The following is a 23,399-nucleotide window of genomic DNA, read 5'->3' as shown; positions in this document are numbered from 1 at the left end:
ACACACAAAGCGAAGATCCAACGGGCAAGTGTATTCCTCCTCTGGGAGTGCGAGACAAGCCTCAGCCATTCACCGGTACGAGGAGGTAATGGCACAGAACACCTCACTAACCAACTCCAATTATCTCCACCGGGCCTCAAGGTGAGCCCCCCCACCCGGCATGATTTACTCGCAGGTTGAAAGGGGAAAAGACAAACCTCACACTCTTCTCTCTTCTAACACTGGGAGGTTGCTTGAGAACAGAGGAGGGAACGGAGGAGATTTATATTTATTTCTTTTGCTATCTGCAAATAGATAAAGATCTGAATGAGACCGTGTTGAATTAGCTGGACGAGGTGAAGAAACTCATGCACGTTTCACACTTGAGTTGCCATATTTTCCTCACTATAAGGCGCACCACAACAACCATAAATATAAATATAATCCGGTACCCTTTACACATAGACAAAAATGGAAATGCTTACCATAATTGTGCAATTTTTGATCAGTTGATAAATGTTATTGCTGACCACAAATGCATAATAACGATGGCAACGGGTATCAACCCGGATACCACTGGTAAAAGCACTACGTTAGGGACATGGATGGTTGTTCACAATTGCATAGCATTGAGTTCAATGGGAATCAAGCCCGGATTGTGGGATGGAGAGCGACCAAGCCTATCCACGAGACCACAAGAAATACAAACAACACATTAAAAGGCACTAGATCTTATGTCTTTATGGCACTATATTTAGTCACTGTAGTAGAGAAAATGTTGTTTTACTTTTTCTCAAACTAAGCATTGTAAGTGGCAAATGTTTTAAATACTTCTGTTTATTTATACATTTTAGGACGGCCAAATTATTTACCACAATGCCATTCTCTTCATTCAGATAAGAACGACCAAATGACTTCCCACGATGCCTTTTGTACAAATCATTTCAGAATCCCGTGCGCTTCGTATAGACTTTGCCAGTCGGCTGAACTACGGAGCGGTTTAATGTCTGACAATATTTCTGCAGCCCGGCCGAATAACAACATTCACAATATGGTACTGTGGCTAAAATAGTATAACGGTGAGATAAAATCTAAAGCCTTTTCATGTGACTTCTTGCGTCTGTTCAGTGTAATATTCACATTGATCATTCAATTCCAAAGTATAGCACTTATTAATCTTTTGTGCGACCCCTGGCCCAAACAGAAGTTGTAATTATATCACAAAAGGAGATTTTGGGGACGTGTCTTATAACCAGGGATGTGATTTGACCAAAGTGAAATTATCTGAAAATTAGGCGGGGGTCTGGGGGCCGCGGGTACCCAGCTAGGTCCAGGGCAGTGCCCTGGTGGGGGGACAAGTGGGGCGAAGCCCCCCGGAGCTCATGGGTTTTACGTTTTTTTAAGTACTTTCAATGCACTCAGATGACAAAGAAATAGACAAAACAACAGCATCAATTTTCAATGTATTTTGAACTATCCCATATAAAATTACAGTTTAAGTCAACTCAAAATCAGTCACATTAAAAAACATTGGACTGCCTTTGCTTTTAAAAACTATCACTGAGAATATCATCATATCTAACTCATGTGATTACTAAGTTAACACATAAATTATGTTGAAGAGTTCAAATTTCATGAAGAAATAATTGTATCATGACCAAATGAAAAGTAACTCATATTAGAACATACCACAAATGTCTTTGTTATAGCAGAAGATGTTATCTATAAATGAAAGTACAATAAGTATAGGCCCTACAGTAAAGTGTTGGTGTAATGTACACATGAAAATCTATTATTGTAATTGTTAAATATTTATGGCCATTTTTATTACGTTATAATATTTTCGAAAAAAAGGGGAAAACTGTCAAATAAATTTGAAAAGTTTACCACCTACCTCAAAATTCACGACACTATCAGCAACTGGTACAGGTTTTTGGGGTGGATCACGTCTCTCTATTATCGCTTCCGTTTGTGGTGTCAATAAGGGATGGAGGCCTTAAAGTTTTGGAGTTTTCGTTTGGGCACCGAAACTACCAGCGATGGAATAATTTGTTGTTCTTGACTGGAGTTCTTTCACGTGTTTTTTGCTCTTTGCGTGACTTTCAAGAGCTTTGAAACCTCTCCCACCATAGACAATGGTATCATGGCATCAAATGCAAAGCGCTTTCCCGGCACGATCGATCTTCCGAATAAAGTCACTGAACAAATTTGTCACAGTCTTCTTTCCAACATTTGTAGATAATTCCTTCTCCAACCAGTCCGATCGAAACTTGTTTTTTACGATCTTATCAATTTCTTTACCTCGCGGAGCATCTTTGCGTTCGATCTCGGACATCTTTCTTTAAACACTCGGCAAAAACGTGTGAGAAATGAACAATGGCATACTCCTACGCCTTTATAACAAGCGCGTTTATTGGTCAACACGGAGACTTCAACCAATCGCAAGTACGTTTCATTTCAGTTACGGAAACACTAAAATGGAATGCTGTAGAGACAAAATCGTTTTTTTTACCAATTAAAAAATCGGAAATCTTAAAATTTTATTTTTGGAGATAAAAAAAGCGGAATTCCGCGAATTAGCGGAAAAATCACATCCCTGTATAACCCGGTGGACATAATTTAGTATATATATGTTTTTATTTGGCTATCTGCAAACAGATAGAGATCTGAGCAAGACGGCGTTCAATTTACTCCAGAGCAAAGTCAAGAAACGTTTCTAACTAATATTACTAAAAAAACGGACAGTTTGGGTTTGACTGATCGACAGCCAATATATGTAAATCATGTAAAATATATCAAAGAGGGTGTCATAGGATTTGGCCAGGGGGGTCGGAAGGGGGGAGGGCGGTTGCTGGGGGGATTGTATCACTTGACAGTAGGCCATAAGAGGCTAAGGTTGATAAAATATTTGCCAAGCTGATAAATAATAGATGAGTGGAGCCAAATGGCTTACACGCTCCACAAAAGACTTGGGTGCTTAATATTCCATTCAATAGAGAATCACAGATACAGTCCCCAAGAACAAATACAGGATTAGGTGCCGGGTCCAGTCCTTAGGGACCGGAGCTCAGCCCGGTAATGAGGGGCTGCTTGCTTTTCACACTTGTGTGTACTTGTGTGTGTGTGTATATATATATATATATATATATATATATATATATATGTGTGTGTGTGTGTGTGTGTGTGTTCGCTTGCCCTGTCAGCTTTAAGTAGCCAAGCGATTACACAGCGACAGTCCACTTGAAATAGCAGTCAAGGTCTTTGGTTGGGCACTGAGAGGTTTTTAGTGCATTTGTATCCCAAAATATAAAGAAACTCTATTCACACAACCAGGCATAAAAGATGGAGGCAGATGTACAGTGAAAATACAAGAAAGCACAAAAGAATTTTTTTTAAAGCGTTTTGAAGCGTATCACAACTGGGCAAAATGGCACAAACAAAAATCTCCGCGCTCACCCTTAAATCTTCACAAAAAGTCTAAGTAAAGGCTAAAACCAAAGTCAAACCAAGAAAAACTTAAAAGTGAGAGCAGTCGTACGTGGGTGATTCTTTTTTGCAGCAACATTTTGGAGTCATGATTTTTGATAGATATATTCTTTTAAATCCTGTGTTTCCTGATTTTATAATTGCATTACAACACTAATATATTTAACACTAAGAAATACATAGTGGTCAATATTAGGGATTGATACAATTATAATTATATCTTGTATTCTTAAGCTGTGTTTCTGAATTTTTCACACCCTGCCATTTCTCAACGAACATTTTAGCAACTAAACTTTTTTTAAAATGTTTTGTTTGTAAACACATACATCTATACAATATGAATTTATTATGATTATTATTATATTAATAATATACAATATCATTTTTGTTATGATCACTGCCCGATCTAATGCCCTGCCCTGTCATGTGTCGAGTCCAACTTGTTGGGTTCATAGACTTTACAGGGCGCAACCTTTTTGTGTGGAATTTGTTTCATTTAATTTAGCTGTAACTACAGCTGATCAACTTTTAGCTAACTAACTTTCATTGATCAACAAAACTTTAGTGACTAAATCTCATGTGTTTTTCTTATAAAATGTACCCCATAAACATTTTCTCTAATTTGCCATAACAGTGTAGAATTTTAAGAGTGACTTATACAAGTACAAAACATTAAAAAGGAGAGTAAAAATTGAAACTTACCACTTTTCCCACAGTTGAGCTCCCACCAAAATAAATGGATGTCACTTCCTGTAAATGGCTTTTATGGAATTGTAGAGGGGGCATTTGATAACATTCAAACAGGGTGGATAATTACGACTGGGACATGTAAAATTTGAACAAAATACTAAGTCAAAATAAATTGTTATAGCCTACATCTCTTGAAGAAGTTGATGACATTGCACTGCTGACACAATAAAATTGAGCATGTGTGTCACCAAAGTGTTATCTAAAATAAAAAAATAATATTTGAAATGCATTTTATTTAGGGTTAAATGATTGCAAACAGGCCAGCACGGCGGCGCAGTACTTAGCGGATGTGCGGCACAGTTCTGAGGTCATGAGATCAAACCTCCTTTGTGGAGCTTGCATGTTCTCCCTGTGCTTGCCTGGGTTTTCTCCTGGCACTCCGGTTTCATCCCATATTCCAAAAAACATGCATGTCAGGTTAATTGGCCGGTCCAAATTGTCCCAAGGTGTAAATGAGTGAGTGAGTTGTCTGTCTCTGTGTGCCCTGCTACTGGCTGGCAACCAGTTCAGGGTGTCCCCTTCCCACTGCCCGAAGATAGCTGGGATAGCCTTCAGCACCCCCACGACCCTTCTGAGGATAAGCGGTGCAGATAATGGATGGATGATTGTAAACAATACCTGTCATAATCATTTTGCAGATTTTAAAGAAAAATCATTGTAAGGGAAAAATGCGGACATAAAATGTTACTCCAAACAGCAAATCAGCCATGTAATTGTACCTTTTAAAATAACCTGAAGCTTTGTGAAGCCCGCTTAGAAATGCCATTGGTGTTGATAAGACTTTTTTTAATCGTTATACTCCTTTCGGCTGGCTATTTTACAATTAGAAATCTGTAATTAGAGAAATGGTAAATTGGCAGGAAATAAATGCACTATTACGACAAAATATGTTAGTATTTAAAGGTATACCTTTAAAAAGATTGATTGATTGACTTTTTTCACTCTGTTTATCAAATCCAAGGTTATAATAAATATTAAAACGGCCAACATTGATAAACAATTGAAAAAAAAAAGCTGACAAGAAAAAGCCAAAGCTCGACAGTAGAAAATGTTCAAATTAATCAAATCATGTAACCAGTTATTATATATAGCAAGGTATTATTTGTAAGACTAATCACATCTTATGTTCATTCAAAAGAGAAAGAACATAATAATAAACACTTGTGTTCATAAGGAATCAGATAATAAATGTTAGATTATAATTTCTCATCAGAAGATAATTTTTGGCAGGGCAAAGGTAAATAAATCTACAAATGATAACCCTGATTTATGTATGTATGGTAACAATGGCATCTGTATGTGGTATGAGGTGATTTCTGTATAAATACTCAAAATTACAGCAATGAAAATAAGTGTGGTAACGTATCATGTATTTATTACACCAACCATAAACCCAGCAAACCACTGGAAATACCTATTTTTGTTTTGTTTTCTTGTTTTAAATATTTCTCATAATTCATAATTAATTTTTAGTTCTGTTTGAATTTAACTCCAGGAAGTTACTTTTACAGAGTTCCATATGTTTTAAGATACATATTGTATTTTATGGCCAACACGTTTCTCTGGAGTATAAATCAGACAAGCCCAAAAATACATAATACAAAAATGCACTGAAATAAAGTCCTATTTCTTCACACATAGATGAAGGTGATGCTAGTTTTCGGCATAGAAGAAGACAACGCATGTTTCTGGCGTAAAATAAAGACTTGTTTTCAGTGTAGAAAACATTGATGCAACTTATTGACGTACACAACATTTGTTTACTTTCTTATACATTAATAATTCTGAGCAAAAGACAAATAGTATGATAAGGCTTTGAGGTTTAAAGCTATCAGTTTGTCCAATCAGGAGCGAAATTGTAATAGCTAGTAGGAAGCTTGACATACAAAAAGTGTGTAGGTAAACATTTACTTTACAAGATCTTTGTGTGAAGTTTTTGTAAGTATCTGACTTAACAATGTATATATAAATTGAACGATTTTACGGGATTTGAATTCATTAGTCAGTCTGGATGATGAAGAGGTTTATCCAAGTTAAATCAAAACCCAACAAAATATACAGATTTTTATAGAAAATTATATTCAATAAAATATTGTAATACTTCCTGTGTAGAATGAAACTGATGAAAAATCAGTTTTAGCAAAAGTGTTAACACTCCTGGCTTATGCAAAAATAGCTGCCCATAGCTAGGGACTAACTCGTTCCACAGATAAATATTGTTCTACAATCGCCACCATCTTTCTGTAATTCAAACTAAACTCTTAAATCCGAACCCTTAATTTCAAAACTATTGTCTGACTGGTTTACTTTAAACCATTTACTGTAACACAATTCCCTTTTTAGGTCACATTTTTATGTTTTTGTTTTGAAGTTGGTTGGTATTCTTATTTTTTTTGTGTTTCCTCGTCTGGGGGCCCACACTGGTAGGGTTTGGTTCAATGGCTGAAAATCCTGAGGCCATCTGCTACCATCCCCGATAAGTATGGATAAGACTCCCTCAGGTCCCTTTCCTTACTTGGTTCGTCTGTGCCTTGCCACAATCATATTTGATTTCTATAATTATTTATTATGTTTTGATCATATTTTAAACCCTGCGTGTGTGTCTGTGTATTAGGTGATTTGGGTTGGGTCGGGATAAAAGAGGGGAGTTTTTTGTTTTGTTGTCGTATTGTACACTGAAAGTCTTTAAACACCTCTTTAAGTGGCAAATTATTGCATTTACATTTACATTTGATTTGAATAAGCAAATTTTCAAAGAGTAGAGTTTTAAAATGACAAATTAATTGAATTAATTTAAAGTATGCCCGATAGAGATAGGATGATAAGGGTCTGCTTGGTGGAAAAGTGTCTAATTGTTTGTGACCTTTCTGAAATTTAAATGAACCTTTTGTTTTTTTGACGCATTATCTCGTGGACCATGAAGCAAAAATATAGATAAGTGTCAAACTTCCCATTAAATTTTGACAATTTTAAGAATGCAAATTCTTACCTGATTGAGTTTGATTTTAGCTTCAACTCCTTTTTGTTATCTTTGCTCTGTTCATGCCAGCTTTCTGTAACAGTTAGTTTTTTTTAATTTTATCTCCTCCTCAGACACAACTACCTTTCCAATTAGACCGCCTGCTTTCGCCTACCTACATCAACATAAAATGCTAAAGAAAAAGAGCGAGGGCACACATGTTGCGGAGGGCAACCACTAACACCAAGCCTCCTATGTAGATAAAACGACTGAAAATCTGTCACAGGTACCTACAGAGGCATGCATGGGGAAAAAAAAGAAGACAAACACCCACTACATGCAAAAATGTATATAAGTGTCTAGAGACGGAAAACAAAAATGGAGAAAGAGAGGAGCAGCCAGCAAGAACATAAGACAGATGGGTGAGAAAAAAAACATACAACACTTTTCAAAAGTTTGGGGTCACTCAGAAATGCTACCAGAGAGGAAAAGTCCAGGGTGATATGGCATGGTAAATTCATAACAGATGGGTGCTTATGCCCAGCTAAAAGAACGGGGCCGCCCCTCAACTTTATAAGATGTAGTCGAACAAGTTGAACTGCTTTGCAACAGAGCCGCGGTAAATCGATCAGAAGAGCCTACAACAACTGCTTAGAGTTTCTTGAGAAGAAGACTGCATATGATGCGTTACAAGCTACAGTTAGTCTAAAAGTTGAAGTCAAGTCAAGTCACATTTATTTGTATTACCCTTAATCAAAAAATGTCTCAAAAGACTGCACAGGTTACAATTACATCATCCCCTGATCTGAAACCAACATGTGGGCAAGGACAAACTCAAAACCTCAGCACGAAGAGAATAAGAAACTTTGAGTCTATGTGACCCCAATTCTAAGGAGGTGTGGATGAGGTAAAGGCAAGAATAACAAAACCAGTTGCAACCATTGACAATGTAATGCAGGGAAGCGTTGGGCAAACATTTGAATATTGGCTTGATGTGTGTCTGTGGAACAACCTTTATTTTGCAACTCATTTAAAAAATAAGAGTGTTTTAATGGAAAAAACAAATTGTCCGCGTGACCCCAAACGTTTGAACGGTAGTGTATGTCGGCAAGGACCAAGATAGCGCAAGTCGGGAGCCTCAGTCAAGTCAGGCAATGAGAGGGGAGGAACAACAGAGGGGAAAGCAGGAAACAGAGAGACATCTGGCACTCTAGGGCATGCTGGATGGATAGTGCCTTGTTAGCATAGGCCTGACAGGCTGATGAGAGGACTACTGTCAGACCATGCTGGGGCCCAGACTCTGGAGTTTGGGCCACAGGCATGGCAAAGAATGGGCTGGTGAGCTCGGGGGCCTCAGCAGATGAAAGACGAGAAAGGTGGTGATGGGTGGGGTTGGATTAGGGGGGGTCTCCCTGCTGACTAGTTAGAGGAAGGGTTGATGCTGCCCCTATTATACGGCACTATGACAAGCCTGCATGCTCTACTGGCGCCCGCCCCTTGCGCCACAACCGGGCAGCGCGTGTTCACCTCTGATCGCAAAACGGCAAAAGGCAACCGATGCATTGTTGTACAATAATGATTTATTCCTTTGCTGTTGGCTGCTCGCAAGCCACACCGGCCGTGTATCAACAGACTGACATGCTGGCTTCACTGGAGGCTATCACACAGGCAGTTCCCGGAGCAGAACGAATAAATGTGTGTGGGTGCGTCTTTTACCCTTAGCCTCTGCTGCCTTCTCTGGGTAGACTGCTTTTGCCATTCAGTAGGGAAAAAAAGCTATTAGGACTTGGCATGCTCAAAGTACAAATAAAATAAAATATAGCTGTTCAAGCCATCTACTCTTCTAGGAGGAATATAAAAAAGACGTTTTTTGTGTCTGTGGGATTTGTCTATTTAACTCTTTCAGTGCAAGACGTTTCTCTTTAATGGGAAGTACCGGCGACAGCCAATTTTTGCTGTTTTGACTCCCTACAGAAAAGTGAGCTCTGCAGCTCAATAGGCATAGGACATATCAAATAAAGCTTTCACCCTTATCTTTCAGAAAAATCTGTGCTTCTAGCTTTTAACAATGTGTATAGACAACAGTTGAACATTTCTAAGTGTCTTGAAATTTCTCTTTTCCAAGAAAACTTCTAAAAGAAATGACTTTTTTTTAACTTATGCATTTCAAGCATAACTTTTTAAAAATATATATTTGCTATAGCTACAACATCTAAACAATACTTTACATAAACACAAGGGCACTTTGCTTGCAAAATAACATCTTATTGCAAGAACACTGAAGGTATACATGAACGATAAATGAACTTTGCAAGAACTTTTTAGACCCCAATGTTTCCGGTGACATGGTCACATGATTCGAGCCATTAAGGCGATCGCGAACGTGCACAAACCATCCTCCCGCTCTGCCCCAACAAGGCACGAAGTGTGTTGACAAAGACCTGATCAAACCTACTCCTGGCATCTAGTGGTGATATATCATAATGAAATCATTCCCTGAGGCTTGATACTCACTGAAGAGCAGCGCCAAAGCCTTTAGAATACTTTTTAAAAAATAGCTTCAATGTTTGACATTTTTTTCTTGAGCTTTTCTCAGCATTGTCTCATGGGCCAAAAAATTCCATCTGGCGGGCCACGTCAAGCCCGCAGGCCATGAGTTTGACTCGTGTGAACTAATGGCTCGCCATATTCTTAAAGTTGCTTGACGGCTTGAATATGTGTAGCCTGTTATTCCTTAAAAAACTAATCCTGAATTAGGAATTGGGCTGGGGAAGAGGTGGGTTTACATTTAAAATGGTTTACCCACACTTTTTAAGATAACCTTAAAGGTACAGTGAGTATTATTTAGTGCTCCTTAGTGGTAAAAAACAAAAGAAACAAAACTTAATTCATTAAAAAAAACAATACTGATTTTATTAAAGCAAAAATACAAAAACTATAATATAAACATGCATTATTAAAATACACGTAGGTATAGGAACTAGCATTTAATTTTCATAACATGAGCCACACGTTAAGGGAGCTGAAAAATCTGTCCACCATCTAGCTGCCATACTGAAAAACCTTCAAAAAGTAAAATATTTTTTTGAGCTGTACTATAACAAAGTGACACCTAGTGAATAAAAATAAACACTGCCCCTTTAATTGAAAAATATTGTTAATGTTTTATTTATGTTAATATTATATCACATTCAGCAAGCATAACCCCTCTTTGCCATCATAAATTGCATAGTTTGAATAGCATTTTTTATGGTGAATTTCCAAATGCTGCTGCTGGATAACAACATCTGCAGCTCTTCATTATTTTTCTATTTACAAATACATTAAATATGATGTGTTATAACTAAAGGGGTCAAACTATACTTAAATTTCAGCAGCCAACTGGCTTTAATTTTTTGAAGACAAACATTTTCACCACAAATCAGCAAAGTAAAATCAAAGCCTAAATATTTGAAGCTAGGTGTGCGATGCTAGCCGTCAATGCTAGCAGTCATTTAGCAGGTAGTTGCTAATACTAGTATCCGCAATTCTAACCTCATGATCTGTGAAAGTTTTTGCTAAATGAAGACCGGTGTTTACCGGACTGCAGCAAACTTTATAACATTTCACCTATTCCTAACGGAAACCACACTCGTGTTAAAGCTACAGAAACCCATGAATATGAATAAATCCCCCCCAAATCTATAGTTTGCCCAGGCCTAGTAAGAATACAACACTGCAAATAGGAAAGAAGAGAAATCATTGAATTCGGTATGAAATCTTTGATGTTTTAAAAACAATTGCCTGTGTCAAGACTGGACCTAAAAAGTCTACAAAGCACCGCTAAAATGTACGTATTTTGTGTTAAGAAAAATGTCACAGAATGCCTACAACAGCAACTGAAATTTGGATTTAATTAGAGCCATTTTGAAGGCCTCCTTAATGAGACAAGCATTGACATTTATTTAGTAGCTCTGGACTTTCAAAAATGCAATACTGGTTCCACAACACGGGACTTCACAATGCCATTGAATAACTACCACACAATTTCTTTGTGTTTGTATTACTTTGGGCTGATATTGGTGGAAGAAAAAAAATGCAACGTTACAGAATCTTTCTATATTTGAGCTGGAAAGCGCACCTACCACTAATGAGCAACGCAATTCATTCTTTCAGTTTGAAGTGCTGAGCAACAGTGGTGTTAATAAGCGCAAAAACAGAACACGTTGAAGAACGAGAGGAAAATACTTTCGTGGCCAGCAGAATATGTGCGAGTGCGCGTCTCTCAATACTGCCACAACTATCTCTCCAATAAAAGTAGAAAACAAGCTTTGAAAACCTAACTGTCCATCTAGTGACTGCCAACACTCACTTTATCACGCATTTATGACAAGCTGACATCAATTATATATTTTTCACCTGCTCAGGTATTTGATCACGAGACAATGGGCCAGATAATGAGCAGTCTTCTTTACAGTTAAGTATGCATTAGTGTGGCAAGCTTTTCCTCCTGAACATGGAAGGTCAGTCTTCCCAAGAGCAATAAAAAGGAAAAATAATGCATCACAGAGGCAGCAATAATGTGAGGTCCTGCAAGTAATCCCTGGGGGAATGTGAAAATATCTCTGTACCACAGTGCTTGACACATATCGCTTCCTAACCAAAACAGAGAAAGATAGATGGCTCGACGGATGAGCTAGTGACGGATTGCGGAGGATAAAAGTCTGGAGGAAAAAAGGCTCTGATGAAAAATCTCTAAAAATATACTATGGGTATACTTTACTAAAACAACCGTTTGACTCTAGGGTTCAGAAAATTCTAAATATAATAATTTTTTGGGCTTGAGAAAAGAAAAAGCACTTTTATTTCAGAGTCGAAGGAGGTTCATTTCGTGCCAGGGAAGTTGCTGATGGGAGACAGGTGAAAAGTCGAGCAAGGCCGGCTGACTTTTCCACTTTTGCCTCTGCGGCTCCTATGGGAAACCTTGGGTGCTGCCAGCACCCATCATCAGTGCGGGGGCCCCTCCGGCTGCTCAGTGTCGATACCCTGGCAAGTTCAGCTAGTTCGAGATATAGAGGACCGGGATGACATCACTTCCCTCTTCCATCTCATCTGTCATAAACATTTGGCTCTGCCTTGGGTAACACCGAGATAAGGCTCAGAGGGTGGAATGAGAAACGGAGGAAGGAAGCATTCCCTCCCTTACGGGCACCGACAAAAGTAGCTTTAAATTTTGTGAGTTAAGACATGCAATAAGAGAGAATTTAAAGCTTTTTGGTACAACATATTTTAGGGGGAGGTACAAAACAGTCAAACATAATCCAGCTTTGGAGTGACTATCAGAGCCTGCTGCTTTGGGGAACTGTTTGACTGCAGGGGCGTGTTTCACTCCCTGCGCGAGCGGCCTTGCATGTTAAAGAAATAGTCTCTTCCGACTTTTTAGTGTTTTAAAACCTTGCCGGAATATTGATGAAGCACTTTGCATTCTATTAAGACATTCTTGCTAAATTAGATCGTAGATTCTATATAACGCTCAAGACATTGAAGCTTGGACGCTGTAAACCAGGGGTTGGGAACCTATGGCTCTTATCATTAGTCCATATGGCTCAGTCATAGAATATAATTATTTAGTGTATTGTTACAAGTGGTGCCGATTGTCGCACGTGCGAAGCCGAAACAACACTGATGGCTCACTGGGTTTGGGCCAATATATATAGGACACAATTTCAACCACAGTTTACAGTCGAAGTGTCACACCAACGCGAAAAAAAAACAGTTTCGGTGAGTGTGCCTCGCTCAGAGAAGATTTAGTTACATGTTTATGAAAACAATGAATAGGACAGTGTATCAATTGGCAATATTAGGAGTATTTTTAAAAATAGTACATTTTTATATTAAATAATAAATGTTGGTGTCAGTGGGATGACAATTTGATTTGATGTTGGAATATTATTGTTTAAGTCGATAATTGTTGAACAAAAGTGAACCTGCTCCAGTGGCTCCCCTTGCCCAAATGCAAAGGCAGTTTAGTGTTCCCATATTTTTTACAAGTGGTGTATCAAATGAATTCCTGTAACATTTTACTGAAGAGGTTGTTAAATTATTATTAGTATAATTTGAATGTTTGTCATAAACCCTTAAGGCTAAAACGCTTGGCAGACCTATTTCTAAAATGTGTAAGCGAATTAGGACTCCTCCCAAATACCAAAGCTTTTCCTTGAAATTCATTTCAATTGCAACACCTAGTATATATTTTTAACTCAACCCCTGAAGCACAAGATTACAAAAACATTTGAGAGCTTATATAATTGGCTTGCACACAAGCTTCAGTTTACTATTGAAAATCTTACTTTTTTATATTTTGCAAACTTTAATCGAATAAAATACAATAATGAATAATAAAGAAGTCTCATTTTTGTACTTTTTCTTTTATAGTATGTTGTTAGTTTTAAGTTTGATAAGTTAAATATTTTACAAAAATGCGTTTTCATCTCTTCTGCAGTCACAAATTAGCACTTATGTTTTCCTTAACTCAGGATGTTAACTGGAATTATTGGACATCAAGACGTGTGAATACGTAAATACAGCAGCCATGTAGATCAGTGGTCTTCAACGCATGAACAATTGGCTACAAGTTGGTCCCACAAGCCAATATATGCAAGTTTAATATCAGTGTAGCCATTGAGTTTAAAGTGAATGCTGAGGAAGATTATGTTTTATTCTTTTTGATTTGATGTATAAAAAACATTTTTTTTTTCTCATTATCAATTCGTTGATTGTTCATTTTATTTGGTTTTGAAAAAGAAAATATTTGTGAATCTGTCTTTACCATAACTATTTTATATGAAAAATGATGAAGCCCGGGCGGCACGGCGGATGAGTGGTTAGTGCGCACGGTGCGGAGGTTCAGGGTTCAAGTCCAGCTACCGCAGCTTCCCTGTGTGGAATTTGCATGTTCTCCTGTGTGGGTTTCCTCCGGGCACTCCGGTTACCTCCCACATTCCCAAAACAAAACATGCATGTCAGGTTAATTGGCTGTTCCAAATTGTCCAGAGTGAGTTGTCTGTCCCTGTGTGCCCTGCAACTGTCTGGCAACCAGTTCAGGGTGTTCGCTGCCCACTGCCAAAAGATGGCTGGCATGGGCTCAAGCACCCCTGCGACCCTACTGAGGATAAGCAGCGCAGATGTTGGATGGATGATAGAGCCCAGCGGCCTTGGGGTGAATTGAATTTGATATCCGTAATCTCATCTCATCTCATTAGCTGCACCGCTTGTCCTTAGTAGGGTCGTGGGGGTGCTGGAGCCCATCCCAGCAATCATCGGGCAGTGGGCAGGGGACACCCTGAACTGGTTGCCAGCAAATCGCAGGGCACACAGGGACAGACAACTCGCTTGCTCATTCACACCTAGGGACAATTTGGACGGTCCAATCCACCTGAAATGCATGTCTTTGGAATGTGGGAGGAAACCGGAGTGCCCGGAGGAAACCCACGCAAGCACGGCGAGAACATATAAACTCCGCACAGGAAGTCCAGTAGCTGGATTTGAACCCACACAAGAGGTTCCCGAGACCTTAGAACTGTGCCGCACACGCACTAACCACTGCTCCACCGTGCTGCCCGATATCCGTAATGTAGCATGTAAATGTATTTGCTTTCACCATTTTGGTCGTGGTTTTGTACTAGTATAATTTTGAGTGTTAATCTTTAACATATTTACTATTCACAAAAAGTCTTAACAAGAAATCAACGTCAACTGGTTCTGGATGTTATAAGTTCTAAAGCACTTTGTCAATGATTAATGTCATATGTTTAACAACTCCAGTCAGTCTGTGTCACTGAAAAGACTCCCCAAATGTTTACCTGAAATGTGTCCATGGCCCAAATGGGTTTTCCCCAAAAATGCACAAATTGTTTAAATAGATAATCACTAGGGATGTTCAAAACGACATTTTCTAAGACAAATGGTGATACTCAACTCTTGGGCTAGCCATGAATTGTTAACCCATAACACCACGTGTACATACTATTTCCTAGCAAATATTGACTAAAAAACACTTTTGAATCCCAACATAAAAATGTATGATTGGTGATTGATGACTAGCTAAAACAGGGCAGCAAATACTGGTATCGGACAAACTCACGGCTACAGATAACAATGCATGTTAATATGGGAAACTATTCCAATAGCTAGTATCATTACACACCTAACCCTAATTAAAAAAAAACATTCTATTTATGTTTGAATTATCAACACCAAATGTAATTTTAGTTTTTGTTCTGATCGTTGCAAGTTATGCTACCAATAAAGGGCTGATCATGTTACTAAATCAGGTGGTTTGCAATCTCAAGTTTGCAGTCAAATTTACGTCCAATACATATCTTAATAATTGGAATCCAATGTGTAATACAGAGGAGCAAAAAAATATATGTTGTACAATAAGGATCGACCAATATGGGTATTTCAGGGCCGATACCGATTATTAGTTGTTATTGCTGTAAAAGCTTAAAAATTGGCATGAAAATGTTATTAATGCAAAAATAAAGAATATTTATGAATTCAGATAAAACCATACTGGCGCATTGAAAACTTTTACAGGTAATTAATTAGAGTTTCAACACAACTAACATGACTAATCTTTCCCTTTCACATGGCTAATAAGTGTGGTGGTTTTTACAGGGAAATCCCCAAAAAACTGAGTCTCGGTCACAATTGTGCCCTGGTTACAGTAATCAGTAAACAACTACAAACAATAAACATGCATTTGCAATAAGGCTGTAATAGCACATAGCTAATGTAATACGCTATATAAAGCCTACTTGTGAAGTACTAGTAAACATTGGTGTAACCAGTCAGTTATTGGGGAGGTCATGCACCGCCCCCAAAATGATAGCATTTTTTAAAACTCGTTGCCTTAATATAGGACAGGATAAGCTTAGATATGAAGAAAACGTGAAACAAACAATAAAAAAATGAAAACAAAACAAAAATGTGAACAACGCATGGTCGGAAACACCCCCCCTGCTTTGAAATTTGAAATCCATTTGATTCCTAGCACCGCTTAAGCATTATGATAATTATGTATTTTCTCCTCAACAGTTGACCAAATTAACATAAAATTTTGATGGATTATGAAATAACTATAGACTATTAGCAGCAGGGCGGCGTACTGGTTAGCGCGTGTGCGGCACAGTTCTGAGGTCATGAGATCGAACCTTCCTGTGGGGAGTTTGCATGTTCTCCCCGTGCCTGTGTGAGTTTCCTCCGGGCACTCCGGTTTCCAGATGTATGCATTTCAGGTTAATTAGCCGGCCCATATTGTCCCTAAGTGTGAATAAGCGAGTCAGTTGTCTGTTCTTGTGTGCCCACGACTGGGTGGCCACCAGTTCAGGGTGTCCCCTGCCCACTGCCCAATGATAGCTGGGATGGGCTCCTGCACCCCTGCAACACTACAGATAATGGATGGTTGGATATAAACTATTATAAAAATATTAATTGATACTAATTTTTATGATACTGAATTGTTATTTTCTTGTAAATGAAACAGCTTGTGTTTGCTCTTGTCTGTGTCTGCCAACAGTGCAAAGTAGGGACTTTCGCGTAAGAGGCTCCCCCCGGTTTTTATCCAATCAGCAGGCACGGGGTGGGTGGCATCAGGGACAGAAGGCGCGAGAGGAGAAAAATAAGCTCGGCTCGGCTGTTGCTCGGTGCTGTGCTCAATATTGACCTAATAATATGCCGATACCCATATCCGTCAAATTCCTAAATATCTGTGCCGATAATCTGCCGGTGGATAATCTGTCGACCTCTATTGTAAACAAAAATATTTGACTTTGACAAAGCAGCAATGAGATGACTGAGTATACCAAGCAAAGAATATCTATTTTCTTTATCCAATTATCCCACAACCCCTCTCCATAGAGTTAATACGGATTTGAAAAAAAAAAAAACAAAAAACAAAAAAAAAAAACAGGATGCACGCTAGCTATTGACTCACGGAAAAAAACGCATCGAGCAAAACAGACAACAAATAACAAACAGGTAATGAACCTAATATAATGAGTGCGACAGGTTTTGGACCTAAGGATCATTGACACGATGTGGCACACTACTTCTAAGAGCATCTTTGCTATGGAGGATGCCAGCCAATGGACTCACAGTGCTCAGCTTGCTTGAGGTAATGATGATGCGCCGCTCGTGAAGCATGCTGCCGTAGAGTTGCAGCATGTTGTTGACATCCACAGCCACAAAGTATTCTGTCAGGTTTCTCTAGAAGGCAGAAAGGGAGGGATTTATAACAAACTGTCCTTAAACAAGACGTTACAGAGAAGTGGGAAGGATTCAGAAGGTGAGCACTCGTTGAAGAGACGTACTATACCCGAGCTACAACCTTGCACCTATTACTTTGTAGTAAATACTAACAGAATTAAAGAAGCTGTGATTTGCATGCACGACACGTGACTGAATTCAACTTTTACCACAAAAACCAACAGGGAGGGAGGCACGTTAAATCAGAGGTATCTTATACCCTTGCAAGTCAGCGAACTTCAAAATGACAATGTATCAGCACCGAGAGACAAAACTGAAACAAGAGGATGAGGCAATCATTTCAAAAGATGACAAGTGTATCTGGTTAAATACGATTATAGGCAGATATGTTACCAGAAGCAAGGGGCTCACTTTATCTCTCTTTGTCTGCTTTTCCACAAATACTTACACTCTCTGGGATAGTTGGCAGGCCATTGATATCCGGGGCGATGAAGTAGGAGTGCTGCGCAAAACACAAACATGTAGGAGAAAGAAGAGAGAAGGTCACAAGTGAAGCACACCACTTACTTAGAAGAAAATGAGGCAAAGGGGGTGGGGGGAGTTGACTTTGTTCTATGATTTATGGCTCATCTTCAGCTCTGTCTATATGAATTGCTGAGCTGGTGTCTGAACTGCCATGCCGCTTTTATCGGGCTTGGAGAACAGAGAAAGCTCAATAGAAACTCATCTCCCCGCAGACACAGACTGGGGTGATGTCTCTGGTGGAAAACGGAGTCTTTATTTAAGCATTAGAAAGGCTTGCAGAGCGGCAACACTCATGCGTGCCAGCACACAAACACAGGTTGTTTAGAGGATCACAGAGCTGCCTGTCTCACTTTGGGAGAGCAGGGCACTTTCAGCGTTCCGATCAAAGGGGCCGGAGAGGGGTTCTGTCTGGAGACGGGGAGGCGAAGCACCGACTTAAAGCTCACACTCTGCCGCGCTCAACCATCTGTTGCCGGCGTGTCCCCTAAACCCGGGACAGAGTGGCCCGGGGGACTTTAGCTGTTAGATTTTCAAAGCAAAGGAACAACATTTAAATGCATTTAAAAATGTTGTACATGTGCCTTATGGCTGCTGCATAATCTGTTGATTCATCTCAATGAAAAACATTTTATTACTTTACATTTTAGAAGCTAGTGAAGTATAGCATAAAAAGGTGATTGTGATTTAGATTTCCTCCCAAAACATTTTGGGAATAAAGGTACAAATGAAGGAGACACCCAGAAAACAAAATTATTAGTAAGGGCTCAGTAAGTTAGTTGGGAAATGCATTGTAGAATATTCCACCACCATATTTGGAGGAAGTTAAAAGGGAAGTCAACCCAAAAATTACCTTTGCAATAGTATCTCAATAAAACATTTTGGCTTTCGTTAGTTTAATGTAGGCAGTATTTGACCATTTTTTAAGAACTCATTTGAAATATTCTTTTATGAAAATACTCGAAGGAAACAGGCTGAATCAACTTTTTTGGGCCATTTAAAAATGCCAAAAATCTCATGTAATCCAATCTTTGAATTTTTCACGGCAGTGTAGGAATCAGGACCCATGTGCGGAAAGCAAGAACAGCCAGACTGAAAAACAGTTAAATTAACAAAAACGCGGAGCAATGTACCAAGACAATAACCACAGAACTGCCCCCCCTCCCCCAAAAACCCACAGACACTGACATAGAGGGCATCTGACAGCTATATTGACATTAGCCAGACAAAGACTGAAGGAAAAGCGGAGACCTACGTACACACACTGGCAAGACAACGTGGAACACCTGCACAGAATAGAAGACACTGAAAGTGGGTCACTCGAGTCCAGGAACACAGGTGGACATAAAACCTAAAGACAGACATGGAACACAGAACCTAACACATTTTAAAGGAACAAATGGAATAGGACAGGCAGGAAGAGGAGCATAACTGAGGGCTGCAATGGTTAGAAGCCAAGGCAAGGGACATACAGGCACCATATACCTGGACCTGGGGCCTATACATGGCTGTGGTGAGACAACACTGGACTTAATTTGCTTCAAATGGAGTGGGGAGTGCATTCAGGACTTGCAAGCACCATCGGAGCCAGGGATTCAAAAAAGGCAAGTGGCAAACGGCAAGGGCAGGACCTAAGGCCTACACACCAAAGCGGGTGGCATAGGGTTGCTGTTGGACTGGGCCAGGGACCATTAAGTGGCAGTGGTGCCAGGAATAAAAAGAAAAGCTGTAACCATGGGCCATAAAAGGCAAGGGGCTCTAAAAAGAGCTTGTCCGCCAAAGGACTGAAGCTGGGCTCTTTACTATGGCTGTAATGGAACAAAACTGTGACCGAGGTGGAACACGACTTGACTGTGGTAGGGTGGAAAGGGTAAAATGACAGGCCAGGTTTAAACGGGCTCTTTTTGCCGGGTGCAGTGTGGTTAGGTTATCCTTTAACGCCAGCGGGGGAGGGGATAAGAACCCAGGTGTGGACAACAGGCTCAGGTGAACTTTAAAAAACAGATCAACAAATGTGAGGAGCAAAGTACCAAAAATAACCCGCGAGGAAAAAACTTGCATGGAGAGAAACACCTAGGATGACATATAAAGCAACACAGATACAAAACATAGAAACTGACACATATTATAGAAGAACTTAGACACCAAATAATTCGAAGAAGGAAAAAACATCAGATGCAAGGGCTTTTTTTTTTAAAAGAATATTTCAAAAGAGTTGACTGCGTGTCTGGTTTTTGAAAGCACCACTAGTCAATATGTAGGGGTCAGACCAGTGATTGGTCACTACCCAAACGCTAGGCAAATGTGGTGTTGCTTTTTGTCCACTAGTAAACAGCCTAATTTTAGTGCTTAAACTAGATACCAAAAATCATAATCAGAATGTTGAGTTTCAACTTAAAATTTGTCCAGCCAGAGCTTATTTAAATAATAAAGTTTTGGGGTTGACTTCCCTTTCAAAACAATTCCTTGTAGACACACAGAAATTAGCAAAAACATTTTTTTCTGGAGAGTGGATTAACATACTTACATGTACTGCATAACACTGGTCCTTTTTTTCATCCTCATTAGAAAGGATACTAACGTGGTAATAAATAGACCAGCAAGAGAGTGTGCAAATCTAAGTAGTTGCTCACGAAATTGCCTGGATAAACACTCTGAAATATTCCTCTCCCAGGCGCTTCGATAGCACATACAAACACTGAAAAAAAATTGAAATGTCATTGTTCAAATGGCTAGATTTTCCCTGCGTATCAAGGGCAAGGCACAAATGGTAAAATGTAAATCCTAAACACAATCAGATTATTCCATTGCTCTTCTAAAAAGATTTATGTACTAACGAGAAAACATAACATATTGTATATTCACAGTATGATTAATGACAACACGACATTTTGTTTCTGCATGCTTTCGAAAGTATGAGCCAGACTATCAGCAAATGTTTATAAGAAATTTGATAACAAGACCCAAGGATGATTTATGAATTAAGATATAAACATATACATATCTGGCATTTGAGTTACTTGAAGGCCTATTTTGGAATTATGGCTGAAACAATAGAATAGTTGTCTTTCAATTTGATGATTGAGTTTTGATTATTCACGTAGTTGTTCCAACTCTAATTTACCTTATACGCCCACAATATTTCCTCATCATCTCTCCCAATCGTGCCAAGAAAGAAACTACGCCAGGAAAAGGCACCTACACTTACTAACAGCACTCCAAACAAGATTTATAGAGAATAAACGTTTTATTACGCATTCCCGCTTCCTGTCTACGTGTCCTGTGCGCTAGATTATGTTCTCTCAACAGTCGACAGATCTACGACATTATGGAAATAATAAACCAGGCCCCGTAATTCACTCCAGGCTTCCAAAGGCGGCTCGCTCTCTTTTGCTTTCTTCTTTTTCATCCCAACTTATGTTTATACAAAAACACCGAAAGTGGGTTAACTGGAAAGGCATCAAGGAGATTCTCTGAGTACAATTGCCTTTGCTTTAAACATAAGATGTAAAAAATAAAAACTGTTGATATTCATGGTGAGAGTATGGCGATGTGGAAAGGCATTAATCATTTACAAAGTTTGATTGTTTTCCAGAGAAGAAGCAGCACACACCAAAGCCCAGGATAGTTTGTTTTTGTTATGTTTAAGAAGATAGTGCGGCTTATTTGGCCAGATTGAAAAGCGGTAGCTCCCATGTGGTTAGTACAGCCACGGTTTCACATTTCAGAGCAGCCTTTCCTCCCCCTTCCTTTTCTGCCATTCACTCACCGGTTCCTTGCTTCGCTGATCTCTCAGTACTTGCCCAGTGGCAATATACAACTGTTCATTCTTGCACAATGAGAGAGGGAGAGAAAAGAGCAAAACAAGGTTCACACATGAAAGGGGACAAGGGTGCCTATTCTTGGCTGGCATGATGAGAAAAAAATACACTCTAAGGGAGTAACTCGCTTTAAAAATAATTATCAAACAAATGGCTTCTCTTGAAAAAATAAAGATGAAACTATCACCTCTGGTCCTGTAGCACCTTTCTAAATGACGTGAGTTTCAACTATTTCTTTTCTCATTCGTGTAGCGCTGGCATGAAGGAAAACCAAATTATAAAGGACATTGTGCTAATTCACTTAAAAGTTGTATTGATTGTGTCATATTGGCATATCGAGCTGTATAAATCAGGACAGCTGCAGGTGTCCTACAAAGATACAGTGAAAAGCATTCTGGCATACGGCTTCACAGTGTGGTATACTGGAATGCAGCAGAAAAAACATACAGAGAGTAATTAACACACTCCAAAAGATCATCAGGTAATCTCTGCCCAAGTCGAGAAGACATTCCCGGCTTGCTATACTGTAAAGGAACTTTTAACATTATGAAAGACCCTTCCCGCCTCGGCCACCGCCTCTTTGACCTGTTACCCTCTGGTAGGCGCTACAGGTCCCTCAAAACTAGGACTTACAAGCTCAGGGAGAGAATCGTACCCAGGGCCATCACAACCCGAAATGAACGCACAAAACTGTAAAGAAAATAGTATGCGACAATTTTTCTCTTTCTGTTGTGCCAAAAGAAACTGAAAAAAATATATACTGTTGCACGAAACTGTGAACAAAATATAACAAAATATAACAAAATATACTAATATATATACTAATATATATATATATATATATATATATATATATATATATATAATAGAACATTACATCAAATTGGATTAAAAACACACATAATCAAAGTAAAATACATGTCCCTTTTTCAGCAATACACTTGACAATACAAATAATAAATTAGGACTAGTTCATGCCTTTTTTTGGCGTAAAATTCAACTGATACACAGAAAAAGAAAATAAACACATGATGAAAAAATTAAAAAGTAAAGAAAAATGCTTAATTTTTTTATGAGGCAGGAACCAACATGCAGGGACACGATGGGCACTGAATCAACATATTTTAAACCATGTTGTCACAATAATAGTAATTTTTAGGACATTTTAGAAAAAATACCTATCCCAAAGAAAAATTAGCTAAGTCTAGAATTCTAGATCATAAGTTAGGCAGAAATGCTGCTTGTTTTGTAAATCGTGCAGCTTCTTATGGGAAGCTGATTTTGGTAAAAATTTCAGTTGGAATTACACACATATGTTATTAGTGTGACGATAAATTACATTCTTACCATTCTTGTTTGCCATATTAAAAGGGCGAACGGGCTGTAGTTTTCCCACTGGTGTCCTAACCTAATAGTTTCTCAACATTGGATTAATTTCAAGTGTATCATTCCTGAATGGCCACTTTAAGGCGGATACGTCTAGAAGGATGTTATTGACACTGATACGATACCTAGTATTCGTCCATCCCTACTGGAGACCATTGCATGCTAGGGTAAGGCTCCATGTTTACAAAGTGTGTACCGTATTTTCCGGATTAAAAGTCTTTCTAAAGTATATCTTTGTACATTTTTGG

At 38.9% G+C, this 23,399-nt stretch overlaps 1 protein-coding gene across 2 annotated transcripts in view; it reads right to left on the bottom strand.

Moving 5' to 3' along the window:
* dennd1b (DENN/MADD domain containing 1B) overlaps nt 1-23,399 on the bottom strand; it is a 228,040-nt gene that overhangs the window by 100,558 nt on the left and 104,083 nt on the right. The window contains exons 8-10 of one of the 2 annotated variants that reach the window (XM_088349467.1): nt 21,714-21,773; nt 17,871-17,924; nt 17,312-17,422 (exon numbers count right to left, since the gene is read on the bottom strand). In XM_088349467.1, coding sequence (XP_088205593.1) covers nt 17,312-17,422; nt 17,871-17,924; nt 21,714-21,773 — 225 coding nt within the window. The remainder of the gene's footprint in view (nt 1-17,311; nt 17,423-17,870; nt 17,925-21,713; nt 21,774-23,399) is intronic. The other variant, XM_088349468.1, reaches the window with a different exon arrangement.

Source organism: Urocampus carinirostris, chromosome 12 (genome assembly GCF_059441175.1).
Source record: "Urocampus carinirostris isolate Australia breed hairy pipefish chromosome 12, RoL_Ucar_1.0, whole genome shotgun sequence".
Taxonomy (NCBI): domain Eukaryota; kingdom Metazoa; phylum Chordata; class Actinopteri; order Syngnathiformes; family Syngnathidae; genus Urocampus; species Urocampus carinirostris.
This window is presented reverse-complemented; position numbering and strand designations above follow the sequence as displayed.